Here is a 17,702-nt window from a genome sequence, read left to right as displayed (position 1 = left end):
GAAATGAGATTATTTGTTTTGAAAAGTCATTTTAAATGTGTGTGTTCCCTTCCCTTTCTAACCCTTAATCTTGTATTCTTTTCTTTTAACATTTTTTTTAGTTGATTTCAGAGAGGAAGGGAGAGAGAGAGATAGGAACATCAATGATGAGAGAGAACCATTGATCGGCTGCCTCCTGCACGCCCCACACTGGGGATCGAGCCCGCAACCCAGACATGTGCCCTGACCGGAATGGAACCATGACCTCCTGGTTCATAGGTTGATGCTCAACCACTGAGCTACACCAGCAGGGCTTGCGTTCTTTCCACTAGACCGCTTCTCGTGTCCAACTAAAAACTCAGCTATCGCTTTGAACTGTGGCAAAGCCATATCTTCTCCCATCTTGAACTTGCACAGTTGATTTCCTTTGGAACCTTAATGTAGGACGGTACATTGCTCCCTCTTAACTGTCATCATTTCGGTGTCAGCGTGGCCTTTAAACCTGGAGAGGAAATTTCCAATTTTTGCATTGGCCTATTACCATATTAAATAGCCTTCGCAGCTTTATGCCATTGAAAACCTGATAAACGTTCCTCTTATGTCTACTTTGATGCCATTAATAAGAATATCAAATAGAGCAGAATCCAGGGCCAGAGCCCTGTGGCATTCGATCAGTGGCCCCCCTACAGGCTGCAACAGTGTCATTCATCAAGCCTCTTGGTGTAGATGGACAACCAGCTGTGATTCCACTTAATTTTTCTCTCCTGGTGCCCCCCATCTTATAGATAATGAAAGAATTCATCAAGTGCTTTATTGGAATTAAAGACTGTGTCTGTGGCATTCTCCTGGCCGGTCAACCTCATACTAACAACGCTGTCAGAGAAAGGAAATGAATATAGTCCAGCAAAAACTTATTTTTAATGAGACCCTGAAGTTGGGAACGAAGAGCAGCTGATGACACAGAGGTTGCTGCCAGAGAAAAGGCTTCTGGCCAGTTACTGACGTGTTTCAGATTGTGGCATTGATGTGACATTGATGAGCTGACCAAGGTCCAGCAGTGAGCTCAGCCCTTCCAGTGCAGAAAACTGGACTCAAAAAAACTGAATGAGTTCTCATTTACTGAGACTGATTTTATGCCAGGCACTGTGCTAAGTACTCTTCATGTATCTCATTTAATCCCAGCCCTCCAGTACCATATGCACTATTTTTAACACTATTATTTTGGATGAGTTAGGTGAAGCTTAGAGAGTTAAATAATTGACCCAGAGTCGTATATAGTGTCAAGAGTCAAGGCTCACACTAAGTCCCCCTGAGACTGAGCCCTGCTGTTACCGTTGTGCCTGCTGAGCAGATTCTACTGCCTCAGTGGTGCTGAATTAATTGAAGAGAGAAAGAAGCAGATAGCCGATGAGGGTGGGGGAACAATGGAAGAAAAGGGGATTATAAAACTCTGTCTCCCACTGTCACCCTGCTTCCTCATCTTGAGCCTGTCCTTGGGACTAACAGCAACATCTGCTTTCCTTAGAAATACTTTCATAAGCCCTTCACATCCTTTCTTCCTCTACACACGGGCCGAAATACGCTAACACCCAATCTAAAGAGCAGTAGTAGCTTACTAGGCTAAGTCAAACCCACAGGTGTGTTTTTTAAACCTGAATGTTAGCTAGTTTTAGATAGATTTTTACCTACTCCTGTACCACATTCATATATCAGAGCCACTGAGAGGGAAAAACAAAACAGAATTGACTTGTTTTAATTCATTGGCTCTCTTCTTCTTCTACACGCTGATGGAAGGTATGATGTGCCTTTAAAGTAGTGAAACAGCAAGAAGGAGGCAGCAAAAGAGCAGAAAGGAAAACCGTTTATGATCCAAACATTGAATAACCAGGCCCTCACTTGCCTACGATTGTCTCCTGAGATTCAGTTTATCTTAAAACTTCTCCTTACAGCCCTGACCAGTTTGGCTCAGTGGATAGAGTGTTGGCCTGCGGACTGAAGGATCCTGGGTTCAATTCCAGTCAAGGGCATGTACCTTGGTTGCAGGCACATGCCCAATAGGGGATGTGCAGGAGGCAGCTGATTGATGTTTCTCTCTCATCGATGTTTCTGACTCTCTATCTCCCTCCCTTCCTCTCTGTAAAAAAATCAATAAAATATATATTTTTTTAAAAACTTCTCCTTACAAATATGTGTATTTTATGTATTTTGCATCTTTCAGTTGCATTTATAATATATGGATATGTGTTAATAATGAATTTTGTTAAATATAATTTTATTTACATTACTAAGAGCATCAGTTACATAATATAATAGATCCTAAGTTTTATGATCTCAAAAACAGAAAGGAAATAAGTTGAAAAGTACCCTCAATAGCCATAAATGTCTTGCATGGTCAGCAAAATATAAGCTACACTGAGGCCTCTTCACTTTTTAAGCTGCAGAGCATTTTTTCATAATATATTTTTTCATATATTTTTGTTCATTTCAGAGGGGAAGGAAGAGGGAGAGAGAGATAGAAGCATCAGTGATGAAAGAGAATCATTGATCAGCTGCCTCCTGCACACCCCACACTGGGGATCGAGCCCGCAACCCGGGCATGTACCCTGCCCAGAATCAAACCGTGACTCCTGGTTCATAAGTCGATGCTCAACCACTGAGCTATGCCAGCTGGGAGCTGCAGAGCATTTTTATGTATTAATAATAATGCAAAGAGATTTTCAGATTTCAAATGCTATTAGGCCATCATCACGTCTGCAAGAATAACTTCGGGTGTGGGATGTAGCACATATTTCCCATTTTCGTTAGCAACAAAATTGTCCTTCAGTAATTCCAACTATTGGGTTCTTGAGCAATGCAAACCAAATTTGTCCTATGAAAACTGAATTTGCAGCAAGCTGTACTTAAAAGTAACTTGCAGGGAAATTGGTTAGGAACTGATTGGTTGGTTTGTTTGTATTTGTTTTAATCTTCTGGAGTAAGGTTTATGTGAAAATATAATCAGAAAATTAGTACCTTCATCAAGAGGTAATTCAGAGAGCTTTACAAATAAACTGATGATTCTCCTTGATTACAAAAGAAGGCTTTTCTACCTCCAGCACCCTTAAGTGCTCCGAGGCAATTATACCAGGAAGGTCTCTCTTTTCATGTAAAGATTTTCTCATTTCCTCATAATTAGTATTTCCTGTTTATTGAAACAGACTATACTCAGAAAACACACATCCCCCGGCCCCTCCTTCACTCGTTCCCACTGTCCTTTGCTCTCTCTAGAACTGTGTAACTTGGAACCTCTGGTCCTTTCCATAGGTTAACACAGTTGCATTTTGATGGCATCTATCATACAGATTATTATTTAGTAGCAGTTTCTTTGAAAAGTAAAAGCAGCCCAGCTAGTGAGGCTCAATAGTTGAGCATCGACCCATGAACCAAGAGGTTGCTGGTTCAATTCCTGGTCATAGCACATGCCTAGGTTTCATGTTCGATCCCCATTGCAGAGCAGGGGGAAGGGGAGGATACAGGAGGCAGCTGATCAATGATTCTCTCTCATCATTGATGTTTCTGTCTCTCTCTCTCCCTTTCCCTTTCTCTCTGAAATCAATATAAATAAATACATACATACATAAAAACATAAAAAAGAAAAGTAATAGCAGAAGAGAAAAAATAGGGAAGATACAGTCAGAGTGACTTTTTTTCTTAGATGAAGCATTTGAGATAAAGGGAAGAAATGGGAGGTAAGGAAATCTTACATCACCCACGACAAGGCGCCAAAGCTCAGAAGGAATAGAAAACTGTTGAGAGTCGAAAGGGAAAGAAATAGGATACGGTGTTCTTTTCCTTTCCCCTCTGCCTTTCAGAGATGTCTTCCTACTTCATTTGTTTTCTACACATAAGGGATGGAGTCTGAGATTCAGGGATGCCCCTTGATGGTGTACTTGTGTGCTGGGTGCTATGAGGGATCCTATGATACAGTGACCCTGTATCTCACCCTCTGGAGCTTATAGTCTGGTTGGATACTAGAGAAATTCAGAGAAGGAGGTTGCTGGGATCCAAGGTGAGCAAGGAAGGCTTGAGATGGGTCTTGATTTCATGCTTGCAAGAGCTAAATGAAAAGGAGGCACAGATATTCTAGAGTGTACAGAGGTGTTGTATATGTGGGCCAAAGGAATGTATGTGGTGCAGTTGGAGACATGGAGGAGATTGGCTGGAGTTAAAGACAGTTTAGATAATAGGAGAAAGGGCTGGTTCTTGATCTAAAATCTACCCAAAGATATCTATAAAATAGCACATTTAAATAACAAAGATACCATTCGGAATTTTGTGGTTAGGGTTATTCAGGATAGAGTAAGAACGTTTTTTAAGTTATATTTAAGAGAGAAATAATGCCTTAGTTAACAGAAATCTCTCTTAATCTGTGTAGCTGAGTAGACATATATATTTAGATAGATGGATGCATGTTAAATAGGTAGGTGAATGGGTGGATGGATAGATAGATGATGGATAGACGGACACAAAATAGAAATATATAAACAAATTTAAAAAATATTTTTCCAACTACTGGATTAAAAGCCCTAGAGGAATGAATTTTTTTTTCTTCTTTGTGGCTCACAGATTTCATAATACGGTGGACATATGTGAAAGATATTCAATAAATTTGTTGAATAAGATTATCATTGACCCTTGACCATCACAACGCAAAGGTCACTTCCCTAGAAGAAGAGTGAAAGAAAGAAAAAAAACAACATCATGACCTTCTGCTTCCAAGGTCCTTCTCTCCACCATAGCAGTGCCAGCATGCATTATTACTTTCCAAGAAATAAGAGAGAAAATGTCACAGTCGGAAATCAAATGCCATTTCCAACGAGGGTGTCTGGAATTGTGGGAGTGGAAATCCGATGGCACTCTGGCACTTTTGCCTGGATGCTCTCAGGTGGAAAGTTTTTGGAAATGATAACCAGGGAGGGGGGAATCCTTCCCATTTAATTGCAATTTTAGTTCTGCAGATGAGAACAAAGCAGATAAACTTCCACCTCGACTTCCGGTCTGGGCATCCCAGACCACCAGGAATCCGCAGAACACTTGCAGGTTTGTGCAGATTTCTGTAAATTGAATATGAATGACTAGGAAGCTGCTTTGGGAATTATAAAGCCCTGAACTAAGGCATTATTTCTCTCTTGAGTATAACAGAAACTTAAAACTTTCTTACTCCATCCTTGAATAACCCTAACAGCAAGATTTTGAATAGTATCTTTGTTATTTAATGTGCTGTTTTATACATATCTCTGGGTAGATTTTAGATCAAGAGGCCACTCTGAAGCCAGACAAGCTCTCAAGATTTGCTTGGGAGCTGCTGTCCTTAGTTGGCAAGTATCTAGAAAGGGGAGAGGGGGACAGTCTGCCCCCTTAAAATGGAAGGGGGATTCAGAATGCAGATGAAGCTGTTCCATTCTAAAGACCATTTAAATAAAAACAAAGTAAAAATCTCTCCCTGCACAAAAACCCAGAAATGAGAAGGCACAATGATAACTAGAATCGCTTGTGTGCTCAGTGATGCTGCATGTGTAATCTCTGGAGGATTCCAGCTACATGTGTTATTTCATGTCTGCCCGCTAAATCTGAGCCCCAAAGCATAACAAATGCACAGAGTGACACTGAGGAAGATAATGTGGACATGCCATTGTCCCTGGAGGGTCTTGTCCCAGCCGGTAATAAATGGATTGCAATGTCATGAGGAACATGGAGAGAGACTGTCGCTACATGACTTTTCTGCATGATGTGTACGTTCTTGCAATTTTCATTGGTGTTTTTCGTATTGTGTCTAGGCAAACATGGCAATGAAAATGGAAATTGAAGGATGATAGGATATTTCTAAGGACATGGAATGTTTGATATCCAGAAAGGAATCACAAACTAAATCTCCAGCAATAAGGGGAATGGTTAGTGAATTATGATGTGCTTCTCTAAAGCAATAATATGGTAATATGGAGTTACTTAAAACGTCTACTGAGATTTGAATATGTAGGAAAGCTCTTTAGCTTTCACATTGGGCGAAAAAATTAAGGTGAAAATTGTACTTATGGCCACTACAAAACATAATCGTGGGGACAAAATGAAAGGAAATATGCCTAAATGCAAATAGCCTATAGATACCTTGGTCTCTTTTTTAAAAATATATTTTATTGATTTTTTACAGAGAGGAAGGGAGAGGGATAGAGAGTTAGAAACATCGATGAGAGAGAAACATCCATCAGCTGCCTCCTGCACACCCCCTACTGGGGATGTGCCCGCAACCAAGGTGCATGCCCCTGACCGGAATCGAACCTGGGACCTTTCAGTCCGCAGGCCGATGCTCTATCCACTGAGCCAAACCGGTTAGGGCAATACCTTGTTCTCTTATTTTTCTATATTTTCTGTCTCTACCATGGGAAAGCAGTATTGTTATTATAATCAAAACATTATTTAATTTTTAAAAAGCAGGTGGGGGAAAAAAGCATGTTTCATTTACATCACCTCAAATTTAACATGTTTAATTTGTGGCACATTACATTTTAAAAGGAATAAAAAAGAAGTCCAACTGCACTGACTTTCTGTATTGCTGGAACATATATTCTGATGTGAGCTGCTCAGTGCAGGGGTAGGGTCATAATATTGTCTAGCAGAATTCCCACAGGTAAGCCCAGAAACATAAATGACACTGGCATAATAGTATGGCATTGTCACTCAGCACAGTTATTCCCCTCTCGCTGGAATTTGCAGTGTTGTTTCTGAAGTTCTATTTAATTGACAGTGAAGAAAATTTGAAGAGGTAGCTACTCCTTGGATGAGTGGATACCAATATTCAGCAGACCTGTATTGTTTCAGTATTCCTTGCCTTTGACCCATATTTCTCATGATAGTTGTAGTGAAAACCCACTAAGGGAGCATGCCATAACTTCCATTTCTTATCTATTGGAACTGGGCACATTCTTATGCTCATGTGTATAGTAATTTTTCCTTAGCTAATGGTTTGACAATGTAGTTTGTGTGCCCAATCTCTGCACATTTTCCCTTTGAATTCTCCAAATAATTGGTGGCAGAAAATTAATATTGTTTTTGAGTTGAACTGAATTGTGTTAATATCTTAGAATAACTAAATCCCCCAAATATTGCCATTACTTTACCTTTTACTCCCATTGGGGTCCTTGTATATGCAGCTAACTTTCACCCAAACAGTAATGAAAACCGTACAGAATTTTTCTCTGCCACAGTAACTGTTGCTCTGGCTTTTTGAAAACTGTTTGTAAACTGACTGGACATCTGTCATGGTGCCTGGGGTGGTAGGATTTCACTACTTCCCTATCACTTACAATGATGATCAGATGTTACGCTGATCTCACTCAAGGCAAACCCAATGGCCTTTGGGCTTGACTTTTCCCATATGACTCTCTTTCTTTGGAATACTCTCTGTTGTTGTCTTGCTGATTGGATTTCATATTGTTGACTTCAAAGTTTTGAAGCCAAATGTCACCCTCCCTACCACTCTACTCTTAGCCAACTTGGATTGAATCTTGGGTTGATGAGGATGTTCTGGTCTTTGTCTATACAGATTTCCCCCACTCTCAGAAAGCAGAGCATTCCTATGAGACCTTTCTTAAGCCTAAGTGGCTTAAAGCAAAGAAGAAATTACCTTAGGACACATCTGGCTAACAGATGCACAAAATTAAGGGAGATAAAGCCCAGATGCGCACAGACAGCTCAAAGCTGTGGCGATTGATGCTGAGATGCTGAGTGTGGTTCCCAGGGAAGGAGCTTGGGGGCCACTCTCGCTGCTCAGGGTACAGCTGCCTCCATAATGCAAAACAAACACTGGATGCTATTTCCCATTTTCACCTTTTTACGTAAAAGTAAAAATCCAGATTTCTTTCACTTAGCATCAACAGGAACTAATGTAGGTCTGTCGAAAGCCAAGTGGCATAGGGCGAATTTTCAAAAAGCGGGGGACACCTGTCTAGGCATTTCACAGGGAACTCTGTAGGGTATCTGCCTGGGCTCCTTTGGCCCAGCTTTAACACTGCTATAAGCCTTGTCCAAAACTAAAGCTGTATAATTCTAATGTTTTTCAGATGGTCAAGACCCAGTATAAATGTTTTGAACTTGACAACCCAAAGCAAAGAGCACCATCTCAAGACATGGTATAAAACAATAGTGTAGCTAAGGCGTAGAGGTTAATACCTAGAAGAAGAGCATGGTGAGTGGGGAAGAGCAGGCTGAGTCAGGTGCAAATCCTAGCCATGGTGCCATTAGCAGCGTGACCACAGACAAGGTGCTCAGTGTTCGTGGATCTCAGGTTTTGCATTTCTAAAATGGGAATGATATTGTTTTTTTAAAGATTAAGTGAGAAGTTTATACACATATATAGTGCACTTGGCACAGTTTCTAGCACAATTAGAACATAGAACTAGAACATAGCAAATGTTCAGAGGATAATAGTTATCATTATCGTCTGTGATATGGGGTCATTTCTAGTAAATAAGGAAAGTTACCCAAATGTTCTTGATATGAATTATCACTCTGTTAATATTTTTATTCCATCCATCCATCCATTCTCTTTGGGTAGTTCTGTGGAGGAGACAGTGATGGAGCTCCAGTGAGTGGCTCAGAGTACCTCCTGTCAGAGAGTAAATGGTGTGTGTGGAAGAATAGCATGAATTCTTTTAGATTAGGTCCAGAATTAAACTAAGACCTAGAAACTAGATCCATTCCTATCACTCACTACATATCACTTCAATGAGGGCTTTTCCCAGGTTAGCCACATCTCTTCATGCAAAGCACCAGCGAATTTGTTTGACATGACTGACTATGAAAACGGCCAAGTCTCTGTTTTCTGGGTGAGGATTTCTGTGTATCCTTTGGGTCCATTAGCTAGGATAAGCACACCAGGAAGGTTGCATCTTCTCTATGCCGGGCACTGTGCTGGTTATGCTCACAACTTCATCTTCCCAACAACATTTGAGATTGGCATGAGCGTTCTCACTTTATAGGTGAGAGAACAGAGACCACAGGAGTCAGGTCACTTGCCCACAATTGAATTGAGAGAGTAAACCAGAAGCAGCAAAGGCAGTTACACCCGCTTGCTTTTACCAGTTATTTGTTGTTTAGTGTCTGTTACTTGTCAAAATAATTTTGAACATCTGTATTACTACGAAAAGCATTTCTTAGCAGGACTCAGGAGCTCGAGGTAGCACCCTCAGCATCGGATCCAATTTCTTACTGGGAGAAAGGCAGAGGGAATTTTATGGAAGGAATTTATACTCAATAGAAGTCTTTGGCAAAGTAACTGAAAATAAGAATAAAAGGGAATAAGAAAATGCAATGTTTTAGATTTACAAAATACATTTGAAAAGAGTACTGTTGTGTTTTTCTGAAATTGGGGATTCTTTGATCTTGATGCTTAAAAAAAAAAAAAAGAAACAAGCAAACAAACAATGCAAGAATATTTTAAAGGCATTTCCCTGGATCATATAAACAGTGTTGCCTATAAGTAAGCAGCATTGGGGCCACACTTAGCATATTTATAAATCATCTGAAAGAAGGAGTTTACGGTCAAATTCCAGATTTGCAGAAACTGCCGAGCTCCTCCAGGTAGCAAAATGCCAAGCTGACTAATATGAATGCAGAAAGAGCACACAGGGCTGTGTGAGTGGGCAGAGCATGGCAGATGGGCTTCTGCATGGACAACTGTAAGATCAGGAATTTAGGGAGAAATAATTCAAACCATCTTTCCAAGATCAAAGAGTTCTGACCTCTCAACTATAACAAAATTAAGAGGTTTTACAGCCAGTGTACTAGTATGTTTTTGTCCCTACTTATCCCTACCTCAGATGTGCTTTAAAACGGCATTTTAGATCAACCAAAGGACTTATATGCTAGCATATAGGCCTAACCAATGGACACAGACAACAGGGGAGTGAGGGCATGAGTGGGGGGGATGGGGGGTAATGTGGGGATAAGGACACATATGTGATAACTTAATCAACAATAAAAAAAATAAAAGGGCATTTAAAGGGGGATTAAAGCAGAAAATTGTATCCTGCTCAAACAGAAAGATGTGGTTCACTTATACCTGGAATATTGTGAGCAATTTTTGTTTGTTTGTTTTTATTGTGAGCAGTTTTTTTTTTTCAACATCCCTGAAGCAGTTGTGCTAGAGTAGGAGATGGTGCAGAGAAAGTGGACTAAAGTGATCTCTGGGAAGAGGGCCTGCTTTATGCAAACAAACTGCAAAGTGTAGAACTCGTCAGCCTTGGAGGTTTATAAAATCAATGGGGTGTGTGTGCTTGTGGACATTCGAATTTAAGTGCTAATTTAAAATCTAAATAAATGTAGGCAGAAGAGCCAATAAGCCAAGTGACAAATAGGCAAATAAAAATTCAAGGTTAGCATAGGATGAAATGCCCAAAGACATACTCACCCCTCCCCCTTAAAACTTGAAAAGAGAGAAAAAAATTTTTAAGAAACTAGTTACTTTGGGAACTAGTTACCCAAAATAAGCTGTATCCTAGAACATCACGTGGGCAGGGACAGGGTAAATACATTTTTTGTGAATGCATCTACATGTTGTACTAATGTTTGGAGATACGCCCAAACTTTGCAATTTACAAGCTTTGGAATCAGCAAACCTGATTCAAATCTCAGAGCCACCTCATGCTAGCTCTTGGATAGGCAACTCAGAACCACTTTGAACCTCGGTCTCCTTGTCTGTAAAGCAAGAAGCCCTTCTGGATAGGAGTGTTGGGAGGATAAAAGGGCAGCATGTGCAAAGCTGCAGGAAGGGTAGGGACTGAGACTTTTCAAATCTTGGTTCCCTGTGTCATCTCTTCTCCAAGGTGTCCTTTGCAGCTCTGTCAGACTTAAAATCCTATCCGGGGGAGACCGGAGTCCCCCAAGTCACTGTGCTTGATTGTAACCCTACGTTACAACTTTTATCTAAATCAGCTGTTCTCGCCGTACTGGTTTGGCTCAGTGGATAGAGCATCGGCCTGCAGACTCAAGGGTCCCAGGTTCGATTCCAGTCAAGAGCATGTACCTTGGTTACGGGCACATCCCCAGTAGGGGGTGTGCAGGAGGCAACTGATCGATGTTACTCCCTCATCGATGTTTCTAACTCTCTATCCCTCTTCCTTCCTCTCTGTAAAAAATCAATAAAAATATATTTTAAAAATGAATAAATAAATAAATCAGCTGTTCTCAACCTGTGGGTCATGACCCCTTTGGCAGTCGAACGACCCTTTCAAGGGGTCGCCTAAGACCATCCTGCATATCAGATATTTACATTAGGATTCATAACAGTAGCAACATTACAGTTATGAAGTAGCAATGAAAATAATTTTATGGTTGGGTCACAACATGAGGAACTGTATTTAAAGAGCCAGAAGGTTGAGAACCACTGATTAACATTCATTCTCTCCTATCCAGGGAGCTCCTGTTATTTCCAGTCAGGGCACATGCCCAGGTTGCCGGTTCAATCCCCAGTAGGGGGTGTGCAGGAGGCAGCCAGTTGATGAGTCTCTCTCATCATTGATGTTTCTATCTCTCTTTCCCTCTGCTTTCCTCTCTTTGAAATCAATGAAAACATGTTAAAAGGGGGGCAGGGAGATCCAGGGTAGAATAGGGCACAGTGCTTTAGTGAGGAGGTGTGGGGGCCTCTGTGAGGAGACCACACTTGTGCAGTGTCCAGAGGGGTGATAGGCATCACGTGATCTCTCAGGGGCCTTCTAGGCAGATGGACAAACGGTGTAGAGGCCCCAAGGCGAGGATGTGTACCAGATGTTCAAGGAGCAGAGAAACCGGTGTGACTGAGCATCCTGAATGGAAGGGAGAGAGGCAGGGACACAGACACAGGCAGTGGGCAGTCAACCCTGCTGGGCCTCGAAGCCAGGTCAGGACTGAGCTTTTATCCTAACAGCAACAGCAAGCGATGGGAGAGTCCAGCTGGTTGGGGAGAAGACTTGGCTTGCCTTTTGAAAGGTCTTGCGGCTGCTGAGTAGAGGCTGGGACTGGGGCAGCCTGAGTGAAGGGGCACCCGCTCCGCTTTCTCCTCCTCCCCGCACCACTGTGCCGCCCGACACTTTCTCCATGGCACTTCTGCCTTCCTGGACTCGAAGGCTCACACTGATTTCACATCTGTCCCGGGGCAGAGGTGGCTTTGCACAAATCTCCTTTCGTTCCTTCATCTCTTAGGACCCACAGAAATCATTTTCCTCAAATGAAATAACCCCAATGTGTGTCGTTTCAGGTTTTAAAAATCAGTCTGATTGGCCACAGGAAACGTATTTTGGCGTCGCTGGGAGACAGGCTGCACGAGGACCCGCCCCAGAAGCCCCCTCGCTCCATCACCCTCAGGGTAAGTGCTCAGGATATTCCTGTTTTCTCCACACCTGGCCCCCAAAGTTAATGTGGGGCAATAACATGAAATGACTGAAGCAATGAGTCAGGAAGTGCGGGCTGTGTTCCACACAGCGTACCTTACCCATCTGAAAAACAATCTCACTTCTGATTGTGTTTCATAAGACAAGATTTTTTTTCCCTTGATTGGTTAAATATATATTTTTGAGATTTAGATACACATCAGACAAACCCCCACCTTTAAAGAACGCTCCCCCCAACTACTGCCATCCTACACTCCCATCTTACACCAAGAGAGAGGAAATGAGTTTTCTGTCAGACTCCTCAAACCCACTGAAAGAAAATCGATCAGAGGCCACAGCTAAGTGAAGGTCAATTTGAAATTAACCTTAGGGTCTTCGGTTTTTTATGAAGTAAATATTGCCCAGCCTTACCCACTTCAAAAATTAAGGTTAGAGAAGCTAGAACTAAATATTTAATAAACTATTTCAGCTATTGTTTAGAATTATGGGGCAGTACAACTAGAGAGAAACCCCACAGCACAGGGTGGGGGCGGGGGCGCAGAGAGAAATATAGTGAAAGGGAAGGGAGGCGAGGAGGAAAAGGCAGAGAGGAGGAGAATGAGCGAGAGGACTGCCAGGCGAAATGGAGCAGGGAGGGGCGGCCCGTATTCACCGGGTACCTGAGGCCTCCAGGAACTTTTCTAAAATTCATCGAAAAGTTGGACTGTCCATGAGCAGTTGGGGAGTTCCCACTCTGTGCTCTTTACTTAGTCCTGCGCTTGGTGCCCCTGACTCCCTTTCTGCAAGTGTCAGAAAAGGGAGCGATAATAACTGATGCACACAGTGTGGCACTTGAACAGAATGGCCAGCAACGCGATGCAGTAGAATGCCTCCTATCAGTGAGTTTCAGCACACAGCATAACCACCGTGGGCCAGGCAGGGGGTCGGGCAGGAGAGGAGCTGTTAAGATTTGAGTTGGGGGGGGGCAGGGGAGGGGTGCTAGTCGGGGGGAAAAAGGAGACAGGTAATACTTTAAACAATAAAAGTTGTTGGATTTAAAAAAAAAAAAATAGTTGAGTCTGATTCCGTTTTAAAGAAAGTGCACAAAGATTTCTAGAAATGAAAGAGAATTGGCTCCGGGACGGAGCCCTTAAGAAAAGTGATTATTGGGGCAACTGGGAGACGCTGGGACATTTGGAGGCTAGTTGAGGGCTTTGGGAGCAGTGAACGTAGAATTAGAACCTATTTTTCTCCCTCAATAAGAGGAGCTTCAAATAAATTGGGAGAAAAATGAGGCTAGAGAGGGATTATTGTCTTACCCTCATTTTGCTACACAGAAGGGGAGAAAGATGTAGGCACCGTCAGGATAGCCCTCCTGGAATGACTGTTTAGAGGAGGCCTTCCCTGCTGCTTACTCAGCTCTCTTTCCTCCCCCATCTGAACCCATCCCTCTGACTCCCTGAAAGCGATTTAGGAGAACAATAGAGATTCCCAAGAAAAAGTGCAGAACCTTAATTTGTCAAAGGAGATCCAGAACCTTAGGGAGGCCAGGGAATCAGCACCCTCCAACCCTCCTCTTACTTGCAAACACTAGTGCCCAACTGTCTGCCTCCTCTTGTCTTTCTTCCGACCAGTTTTCCCCAGCTTAAGTTGCCTTTGCCTTTGAAAGTCATTCTATGCACTGCTCTGCCATCCGCACATGTGACATGCTCTGTTTCCGTACTGTGTCCTCTTCCCCACCTAACTGCCAGACCACCGATTGATGGAGGATCCAGCCCCGGTGGTTCCCATTTAGCTTCCTCGTCATGGCATCTCCCGTGGTGAGGACACTGTCCACAGGAAGACGCAGCTCCTGCCCTTGTACACACACGTGGTCGTGTCAGGGTTGCCTAACATCTGCGTCCTCACCCCTGAGATCACCCACTGTGCTGGTTGAAGAAAACAGCCTGATTCTTTGTACTCTAACCCTTCGGCCTGAAATACTTAGGGGGGGGGGGAAGTATTGACTAGATCATGCTATTCACAAGACAGTGGGATGCTCCACGCCTTGGCAGTTGATTCAAAAATGAGTCCCCACCCCCACAGTGTGTCTTGTCGGTATTTCACAATTTTGCAACCAAAGGTTAGCGGCCAAAACGTGGTATTTACTTCATGATGTATTTCCATTCAGGAACCCAGTGGTAATCACACTCCTCCTCAGTTGTCTCCATCACTTAGCCAAAGCACTTACACCACTGGTGGCTCCCTAGACGTTCCTCACATTATCATGCAGGGCGATGCAAGGAGGAGAAGAAATGAAAACTACTTTGATGATATTCCCCGATCAAAACTGGAGAGGCAGATGGCCCAGGTAAGGTGTTATTAAATGCCTCGCTAACGTTCTTTTGCCTTTCACTCATATCGCGAAATGTATTCCAACATTGAGCGATAGCTAACGATGCCTATTGTCCACACCAATGGGAATGTGACCATTTTATGCCATGGCTTTCATTCCCTGCTCACTTGACCTAGATTGAAACAGACCTTTCTGGGAATGGAAGGTATACACAAACGCTTGGTTTTCATTCTTACTGAAGAAATTACGTCCACTCTCATAAGTCTTTGCCCTAAAGGGAACAATTACTGGGCAAGAATGAAATCATAATGAAAATGAATAATAAAAGTCTGGATTAGAAAATGTAAATGGGCTGGAATACAGAGCAGAAATCAGGGGAAAGTGTTAACTCCAATAATGTTGTTAATTCCCTCCCAAGTAGACACATCTGCATAGACGTGTACTATTGGGACTAGTTGCGTCATCTCACGTTGTGAACTTGAGTAGCTGAAAATGAGGCTGCTGCCGGACACTAACAACTGAAAAGAGAGATCTGTCACATCCAGTCCTTTCCCTGTTTCGGTGTGGATGTCTATGTCTGACCTGTCCTCAGATGGCCGCTCTGAGACGCGAGTCAGCCGTAGCCAAACAGTGGCTCTGTTCTTAAGCGCACATTCATGTGGACAGCTAGCCCTGGCGTGTAGCCCTGAGATTCAGAGACATGGATTTGTTGACAACAATTGGCAGATTCAACCCTTTTCATCCCCATTCTAGGTTCAGAATGATGTGTTGAAAGGCTTCTCTCTGCCTCTCACACCTAAGATGAAAATTTCGAGGTGAAAATATGACTGTAATTGCTTCGCCTTGGTTGTTAACTATTTCTCTCAACTGTTTGCGGGATTCTGTTTTTAAAAGCCTTTGGCAAACATTCTATGCTGCTACTCACAAAAGAAAAACGTGAACGTGAAGAGAATGTTCTGGAAACTATGGCTATTCTGCCTGCTAATGCCCCAGGAAGAAAGGGCCTGATATATTGCATCTCCTTTTAGCTCTCTCAGTTCTGAATTGTCCTCAGAGTTCTTTGTGCAAGGAATGGCAATGTTGGGATTGTGGAGAATCCTTTATTGAAGGGAGATGGAAAACGTAGGAGAGACAAGAAAAGAATAATTTTCCCTTTCTCTCTTGTTGCGTGTTGCCTTTTAATCCTTATTACTGTTTTCACTGATGTTCTTTTAAATAACGAGTCTGAGAGCTTTTTTCCAAAAGGTGTTCATGTATTTCCTGCTACTTGTTAGAATTTGTGGATCACATAGGTGGTTAAACCTCTCTAAAGACAGGATTTCAGAGGCATGGTACGTTTTGACCTTGAACCATGTAGTCTTTATGTATTAATGCAAACGGGGTGTTTTCTGAACCCTTCTCTCTGCTGGGTAAGGGAGGGTCGTGCGTTGATGAACATTAGTTCTTATTGACTGTGTCGACTTCAGGAACAGAATTACCCATCTCAGCTGCTCACATAATTTATGAAATTTCTCCACATGGTACAGCTTTTCCAAAGAGGAAATTAATTACTCTTCCTCCTATATCTGAACTCTCCGGGTACTCTAGCAAAATTTCTCTCTTACTTTCTTTATGAGAGTCACAAACTGGGCCAGTAGTACCTTTTGAATAACCTATATTGTTTTCTTGTCACTCCAGTCTGAATGCATCATTTTCAGGAATTGTCTTGCCATTGAGAAGATTCAATGAACTTGTATCTGGCCGGGTGAGAGAGGGCCAAAAGCAGCAAGAAGAGGTAGACAAGCTGGCAGGTGGGATGTGGTGAGCCATGGAGGGCCTGTGTGCATGTGCTCATTCACCTTACGTGTGCTGCTCACAATGCTCAAATGACTAGTTGTAGACACAGGCCTCCATCAGCAACCAGGAGCTTGTTAAAAACTTCCTAAAATCCTGCTATTCGATACGGCACTTTTGCGGCTGAGGAAATAGGAGGTGGCACTACCGGAATCTGATCTATAGGAAAAGGCATTCTGGGATTGCGGCTCTTCAGGTTGTGTTAATTGCAGCCATTGATTTGTTTGCTTTAAGAGTGTTTCCTCATCTGGAAATGCCAAAAAAGTCATGAAGAAATGAACACGTGTGTACCTCTTTAAAGTAGTGCCGTTTCAGTGCATTAACCTAACAAGATATTAAATACTTGATAATTTTGTTGTCAAACAGTTTTATGTATGTGGCTTTTCCACCATTCAACAACTGAGGTTGTTGTTCTTTTCTTTTTTGGGTCATTTGCTATAATAATTTCAAAAATTCACTTGCTTTTTAAAAACATACTCTAGACTACATTTTTTTCTCAAAGTTATGTGCTTAGCCAATAAAGTCGAGTCTTCCCGAAGGCTTGCATTAGCCCTTAAAATCCCAGTAAGCAAGCAGCAGCCACACCACCTTTCCACCAGGAGCCCCGTCCCAGCGGGTCTTCCCCCAGCGGTTTCTCTCCAGAGGCTTACTGTAGTTTGGTCACTACATGCCTAGCCAGTCTGTTCCTAAGTCGCTGAAGTCCATCTTCAGGGTTTCTTTCCTGTTGCTAAAGGACAGGGAAACACAGTTAAAGAGAATCACCAAGACAGATCCATGTTTTCAGGAAACACTCTACTGCAAGCATGTCGCACTCACCGGCCCTGAGTTTGACATGCTGGCAGTGCCTCAGGTTTATCTGAGCCCCCACCGGAGTGATCTGGAGTTCCAGCCATAGGCGAGAAGCCTTGTGCTCTCGGCGGCTGCAGCCATTCATGGGAGTTTTGCCTTCTTAAGGTCTGCTGACCAGATGTTTGGAAATGCTTTGCTTCACTTGGAAACACGATGCTGAGAGTGATGTCCATTCCACCTATTAAGTTCATTTGTTGGCAAATATTTTTTAAAAGGTAACACTGGAGTGGTGTTTAATTACTTGTTTTCCATTTAAACCAATATGAAAAATAGCTATTTGGGAATACAAGGGCTTTGCAAATGTTGTGGCTGTTGTTTGCTTTTAT

General features: G+C 42.5%; 1 protein-coding gene across 16 annotated transcripts in view; it reads left to right on the top strand.

Annotated features, from left to right (window-relative positions):
- The window catches only part of ANKS1B (ankyrin repeat and sterile alpha motif domain containing 1B), an 839,347-nt gene that overhangs the window by 755,550 nt on the left and 66,095 nt on the right, over positions 1-17,702 (top strand). For 13 of the 16 annotated variants that reach the window (XM_036299864.1, XM_036299863.1, XM_036299862.1 and 10 more), the window contains 2 exons: positions 12,248-12,355; positions 14,530-14,709. In XM_036299864.1, coding sequence (XP_036155757.1) covers positions 12,248-12,355; positions 14,530-14,709 — 288 coding nt within the window. The remainder of the gene's footprint in view (positions 1-12,247; positions 12,356-14,529; positions 14,710-17,702) is intronic. The other 3 variants (XM_036299852.1, XM_036299851.1, XM_036299850.1) reach the window with 1 other exon arrangement.

This window comes from Myotis myotis, unplaced genomic scaffold (genome assembly GCF_014108235.1).
Source record: "Myotis myotis isolate mMyoMyo1 unplaced genomic scaffold, mMyoMyo1.p scaffold_m19_p_3, whole genome shotgun sequence".
Classification (NCBI taxonomy): Eukaryota; Metazoa; Chordata; class Mammalia; order Chiroptera; family Vespertilionidae; genus Myotis; species Myotis myotis.
Note: the sequence above shows the minus strand (reverse complement) of the source record. Positions and strands in the feature narration are given on the sequence as shown.